At 35.2% G+C, this 6,647-nt stretch overlaps 2 protein-coding genes across 2 annotated transcripts; one reads left to right on the top strand and one right to left on the bottom strand.

Moving 5' to 3' along the window:
- Window positions 1-3,250: 3,250 nt before the first annotated feature.
- LOC143306005 (uncharacterized) lies at window positions 3,251-4,546 on the bottom strand. Its single transcript, XM_076691602.1, has 2 exons — window positions 4,520-4,546; window positions 3,251-4,451 (listed from the first exon to the last, which is right to left on the bottom strand). The coding sequence occupies exons 1-2, from the start codon at window positions 4,544-4,546 to the stop codon at window positions 3,687-3,689; spliced, it is 792 nt and encodes a 263-aa protein (XP_076547717.1). The 3' UTR covers window positions 3,251-3,686.
- A 1,175-nt stretch (window positions 4,547-5,721) lies between these two features.
- On the top strand, window positions 5,722-6,641 carry LOC117602009 (uncharacterized). Its single transcript, XM_076691603.1, has 4 exons — window positions 5,722-5,739; window positions 5,788-5,929; window positions 6,003-6,124; window positions 6,204-6,641. The coding sequence occupies exons 1-4, from the start codon at window positions 5,722-5,724 to the stop codon at window positions 6,639-6,641; spliced, it is 720 nt and encodes a 239-aa protein (XP_076547718.1).
- Window positions 6,642-6,647: the final 6 nt, after the last annotated feature.

Genomic DNA, 6,647 nt, shown 5'->3' on the forward strand with positions numbered 1-6,647 from the left:
TCGGCACGCCAAGTGGGCCCAGTGGGCCTGAGGTACGATCGGTAAATAGGAATGATGGATAATGTAGAATAGTGATATTACCCATTGTACCGCCGAAAAAAACTGTTATACCACCAACGAGATGATTTAGCTTTGCCACAGTACAATAATTATCTCGTCGGTGCTGCTTGGAAAACAATTATATTTTACCTTATAATTGTATTACATTCTTATTATAATATAATATTACAATTATTGTAATAATGGATATTAAATAAATATATGAAAAATAAGAATATTTGGTACGTAACATTGTGAAAAAAAATAGAAGAATTGAATAAAAAATAATTCGAAAATTACATAAAATAATGATTTTTAAACCAAAAATATCATTTAACTGTTAACAGAGATTCGTCCCTTAGCGTACTGTTAACAGGTGGGGGCATTTTTACCTTTTTCAAAGATCTTGCATATTATATGATGAAAGTTAAAATTCATAAAGATGTAATTTGATTAGGAAATAAAGTCAGAAGAAATAATTATCACCATAAACCTGTATAGGCGAAGAACCACTATAAAAAAATTTAACGCGTCATTAGTGGAACCTCAAGGGTGGTGTGGAAGACCACTATTAATTATTATATACACTGCTGAAAAGAGAAACAGTTTCTGGCATCCTCAGGTCACCAGGTCCCTTACTCTGCCATCTGGTGAACAGAGTCGACCGTCCCAAACATCCCCCAAAGAAAAAGGAAAGATTGACTGGTCAGTAAGTACGTGTTGTTCAGGTAGCATTTTTTTTAAAAAGAATTTTGTTATAAATGTACCAGTCATCATATATACTGTTAGAACCATTTCACTGTAGGAATAAAAACATGATTGAAAAAACCGATTGCTAGGACCCTCTAACAGTCCTAATTGCCCTAGTAGTTCTAGTTTTCAGGTAGGTATAATTTTCGTACTAATGAAATGTATTCATTTTTATATTTGAATTGAAAACTGGCGTCACAATGGGCTGGGAAAGGATGCGGTGTACCCCCGTTTCAGGTAGGTGAGTCGTGCGTCGTGCGTTCCGCTATTATGGTCAATTGTCTATACCGCTGGTCTGAAAGCAATACCAGCAGACCTCGTATACGACGAAGATAGAGAAAAGCAGGATTCGCTATGCTTATCCAGCTAGACCCTTTTGGACAATGCACAGTAATACAATTTTGTTGGCACGTGCTATTTACTGAATGCTTATTTCATTAATTGGATTTTTATAAGTTATGTTTAATATTATAAGACCATCCATACTGTACAGAATGTTTGTTGAAATATAAGAGGGATTTGCGACCCAAACATTGCAGCCGAGATGACGATTTTGTTTACATGCGGTTCCAGCCAAACGTGAACGTAGAAAGGGACAGACAGTAGAGGTGAGAGAGAGAGAGGTCCAAGAATTCAAAGCGAGGAGCCGAAATATATCGCTGTGACTAATGCTAATTCAACGCACCTAATGTGCAGTCAATAGTCCCGCAGCTCAGAAATATTCTGAACTGAACCCTGGCAACAATAACTTTATGAAACCATCAACGAGTTTAGTACTTTGCTGGAAATATTTAATAAATAAATATAATTCAAAGTGTATCGTGTTTGGTCTCATTTTAAACAGAAAAATCTCATAAATGCGTTAGTAAAAGTTTCAGAAAAGGTCAAAACTAAAAAACTTTTATCGTTGAATTATTATTAGTCACACCGAAATTGCAGTTCGGATTATACAGTGTGATTCTCTCGCTACGCAAGACAAAAGGCGTGCCGCACAATCGAACTCTGCTGTTTTTGCGGGTAAAGAGACCCAAGGGCCATATCGCCGGACCCAAAACTGCTCTGTGTGTGTTTATGGCTGAGACGAAGACAAGAAACGGAACAGCAGGAGTTCCAGTCTGCGGCACGACTTTTGTCTTGCGTAGCGAGAGAATCACTCTGTATTACACGGTTTCCTCCTCGAGCATCACGGTTCGCAAAAGGGGATCCCCTCACGTGGAGGGGATAGTCACCTTGCACTTATCCAGCTTTTACTGTATGTACCAGATGTTACTAATTACTGACCCCTACGTCTAGGCAACGTTTAAAGAATGCAACGTGCCTCACGGTAAGTCAAGGTACATATCGTAGCAGAGGCAGGTACTTGTACAGGTACCTCGACTGAATTACAAATCACATCTGCTGCGGATGATTTTCCTACGGACAGAATAATATGAAGAAAACGTAGGAAATTTTGAAGAGATTAAAATTATGGAGGAAATTATAGAAGAAGTAGATTTCTATACAAAAGAAGATGAATTAAATAGCAGCAATAAAAACGAAGAAATAAATTGGGAGGTAGAGAAAGCAGAACCACAATAGCCACAAAAAACAATTTCGGAAGGAATTTGTTGATTTTGCATATGTCTTCGAAGAAATAAAAAATCTTGCAAAACATTCAACTATTGGCTGTGGCATTGAACATTTTGAAATAATTGGATGTCAACAATATGGCTTAGAAAAAACGTATACCTAATGTATGTGCAGCGCCGAATGTGCAATTACGTAGAACACATTCCATATCTTCGAAAGAGTGATGGCACTATGGATATCAACCATGCCGCTGTTTCTGCAACAATGATTACGGGCGGCGGATATAATCAACTGGAGGAATTACTCTGCCGTGAATGTGTCTTGTATGACGAAAAGGATTGTACGAAAAATGTCAGGATGACATAATCGATTGCTTCATTGTGGCTGCACAACGCGAAATGGAAGAAGCTGAAAAAGAGAAAAGAGAATTAGCTATTGCAAGAGGCGATGTATTGTAAGAGATGTTTAGTGGAGGGGAGGGAGTTTTGTCTCCCCGGACGCCTTGAGTTCGGACCGGGGAGTGCTAGATGGCGGCGAGATTGAACGGAGCTTCTCGCAAGCGCTCGTCCGGCGTGCCGTTCGGATATATATAAGTTCCGAATATCGGTACGGTGGGTGTCTGGAGCAGGGATCGTCTGTTGACAGCTCCACTGAGACAAATCTGACAGGACGATCCCCGAGACAAAAAAAAACGTCCTTTCTCTCTCTTACAAGTAGTATGTACTTCCAGGATATATGTGTTATGTATATATAAAAATTAATATTGTGGATCGCAGTTGTCACAGATGGCAACTGGATGAAAAGATCATACCGCGGAGGAGATTAAAAATTACACAAATTTTTTTCTCTCTGAAGCAGTTAAAAAAAGGAGTTGAACTGCTTCCTTTATTGATATTTTTTTTAATATTTAAGTTTTATATACATACTCTTCGTTCAATATAAATATTTAACCAGAAATATTACGTTAGCGATAGTAAATCGCACGTTACTTTTAATACGTAGGGCCAATTGAAGATTTCTTTCCGTAGAGCCATCTCTTGACCAGGTACATACAATAAACCAACAGTAGACAAACAGTTGGCTCTACTCAAAAACATTGTACATTTGTTAAGCAGGTAAAAATAAGGAACACGTATTTTTTTATATCTGCTGAAACGCCCCTCAAAGTTTCGACCTGAAACTACTATCTCGAAAACCAAAAGAGATACGTGAAAACTTCTAATGGGCGGATTTAATGGTTTTTTATATACAATAATATGGTGTTAACAGATTGTCGAAAATACAATTTGTTTATAACGGAAAAAATGTTTATAACATTATTTTACAACTTATTTAAATTTATGTAATGACAAAAAATGTAGAGCACATAACCATATAATAATAACTACATCACCACATACGTGACATCGTGGTTCATTATCTGCAGCATAGCAAAACTCCACGGGATTTTCAAAATGAGGTGGTCTCGATGGTACATATCCACTTTTATACCATGAATATTTAATAAAGTTTTCAAATCGTGGGGAAGAAAATTGATTATGAGCCAGCGACTGAAGTTTTAAAATATTGTCCCTCGTGTGAAGATTAATCTCGTAATGTAATAGGATGACTGTGTCCGAAAACCGGCGAACAAAATTTTTCCACACACGAAATCCGTACACGTCTAATGGTTGTAAATATTTTGTAATCCCTGCTGGAATCGTAAATGCTACTAATTCTTTATTTTCCAGTGTAGCTTCCACAATACTATGACTACAATTTCCACTCCAAGAATCTAATAGTAAAGCAGTCTTCTCGTTTATATTAGGATAGTAAACTTCTTTTAACCAAATTTTAAAATGTTCGTTGGTCAGTTTTCCAGATGTTGACGCGGTAGCCAAAATGTTCGTTGGTTTAAACATAGTTTGTTGTACCCTAGGTCCAAACTCTCCAGATGTTTCCTTTAACACGGCAAAGAGAGGAGATAGCAGTTTTCCGCTTGCAGATATTGTAGGTTGTATAGTGTAGCTATGAGTAGTGGATGGAATTGACTGTATTACCGCTTCTACTTTCTTCGTACTTTTCAACGCCAAAGTTCGTCCAGAATGTAACTTCTATCCGTCTCGGTAACTAAACGTCTTGAATTCAAATACTGGACAAAGTAAAAAGTCACTGCATTCACCGATTTTATATACGTACTCTGGCTCATTGTTATACGATAAATCACGTGGTCGTAGCGCGATTGGTGGGAGTTCCGTATATAAATAACAAAAATTTATAAGACTATACGAGCGAAGGTCACAAAGGTTACAAGATATTTTTATTTTTAAAGTAAATGTTTTATAAACAATCGCTTTACTATTCCATTCGTTGAGTGGATACTGTAGTGGACATATGGAAAAAGCTACATCAGATAATAAACAATTAGAAGTATTGACTATCAATCTGAAAATGAACCACATATGGCTATTATTACTTGTGCTCGGTGCCGAAAGCCTTTATGTTTGAAGCATTTCTTCGAAAAATATCATTTTAGTTCTACTACACTTTAATAAAATAGCTTTCTGAATGTTTTTTGGAGATTATTTCTTTTACATATAAGACTTATCATACTTTAATTCGACAGCAAAATTGAAATAAAAACCAATTTGTGTATTTGAGAAATATATATTTTTTTTTATTAGGATGTCTTATAAGTGTATACATAATATATTATAATTGGATGTTACATATATTACCTAAAATACCAAGTTCGACACCTGATGTCTCTATCGTTTCACTTTGAAGTCGGCTGTGCTACATCACAGCCGACACGTGTGGACACGTATATTTCTAGTGAATTTTTCCTAGTGCAAAATTCAAATATGGGGCTTTGGCAAACATAACCTATTACAAATGCACATGTATCAACATACTCGTATGTATGTACCACTTGTAAACAAAATAGCTTGCTATTTTTAGGATAATATTAAGATCAATGAATTCAACTAACAGAAACTCTACAATGTCTATTGAAGAAGCTATAAAAAAGTTTACGGACATTATACGTTCGTTAAATGCAGTTGATCAACAAACATTTTTATCATTTATAGCTGATAATTGGAAGCCTGAAGAAGCAAAGATTCAATCCATTTCACAAAATTGTACCGGTATGATAACATTTCAGATGTTCATTACAAATAAATATAGAGAAATTTAATAGAATTTACATTGTTGATAGATGGTTGTCATAATAAGTGCAGCATAGAAGAAGATCAGTTAAGAAGTTTAAAAAATATTGTCCTTGACATTAGAAACAGAGTACCATTCGATGGTATACTTCCAACAGAACAGATTGTACCACCAACGATTGGAGAGGTTTGCTATTTAATATTATAAAAAGTAATGTTACACATCATATTTGTGAGGTAATTATACAAGGGAAGTATCATCGGTTCAATAACTCTTCAGAATTCAGACTGTGATGATGCATCAACAATTCATGTTGATGCATTTCTTTATGATAATAAGGAAGTTGACGAACTCATAGAACAAGGGGAAGTGGATAATTTATATTGCGCCAACTGTGGATCTAATAATGTGAAAGAATATAGTAAGAAATTATTAATATATTCCTTATGTCCTTTATTCTGTGATTAACTAAAACAAATGAAACTTCATTTTAGATATCATATCTCATTCTCTATCAGTATCTGGTATGTTGTACATACTTCATACTGTTTTACCATCTTTAGAGAATAAGACTGTGCTCGACATAGGATCAAGATTAGGTGCTGTTTTGTACGGGGTAATTTTATCTTTATTAGACAAATTGATTGTGGTATCAAGAAATATATATTTATTATTATTCGTTAATATATTTTCAGGCACATATAGTGACATCTGCTAAAAGAATTATTGGAGTTGAAATGAACAAAGAACTTTGCATGTTACAGTATGATATAGTACATAAATACAAAATGAATGACCGCATTGAGATCGTAAATAAAAGAATCGAGGAATGTCCAGAAATTGTACAAAAAAGTGATATCATTATCATGAATAATCCTTTTGAATTTTACGTAGCAGAGTCAGTGCACATAGAAATCTGGAAATTTCTGAAGGCAAACATTCAAAGTGGAACAATTCTCGTTACCAGGCCTCCTATAGAAACAACGTTTAAAACTTTAAAAACTGGAATATCAATAAGTAAATGGTTGAGACCTTATGAATCAGAAAAATTTACAAGAGAACCACAAGTGTTTGGATCATTGATTTTAGACCCTAATGAACATTCCGACATTCGATTCTACGAAGTACTATAAAAGAAG

Source organism: Osmia lignaria, chromosome 13, assembly GCF_051020975.1.
Source record: "Osmia lignaria lignaria isolate PbOS001 chromosome 13, iyOsmLign1, whole genome shotgun sequence".
In the NCBI taxonomy this organism is placed as follows: Eukaryota; Metazoa; Arthropoda; class Insecta; order Hymenoptera; family Megachilidae; genus Osmia; species Osmia lignaria.

Excerpts from the sequence above, each read along its gene's own strand:
- LOC143306005 (XM_076691602.1), bottom strand. The coding sequence starts at position 4,546 with ATGAGCCAGAGTACGTATATAAAATCG. Across the intron at positions 4,452-4,519 it reads AGAGTACGTATATAAAATCG|AAGTTACATTCTGGACGAAC; the intron begins GTGAATGCAGTG and ends CGAGACGGATAG.
- LOC117602009 (XM_076691603.1), top strand. Across the intron at positions 5,930-6,002 it reads TAATAATGTGAAAGAATATA|ATATCATATCTCATTCTCTA; the intron begins GTAAGAAATTAT and ends ACTTCATTTTAG. Across the intron at positions 6,125-6,203 it reads TAGGTGCTGTTTTGTACGGG|GCACATATAGTGACATCTGC; the intron begins GTAATTTTATCT and ends ATATATTTTCAG.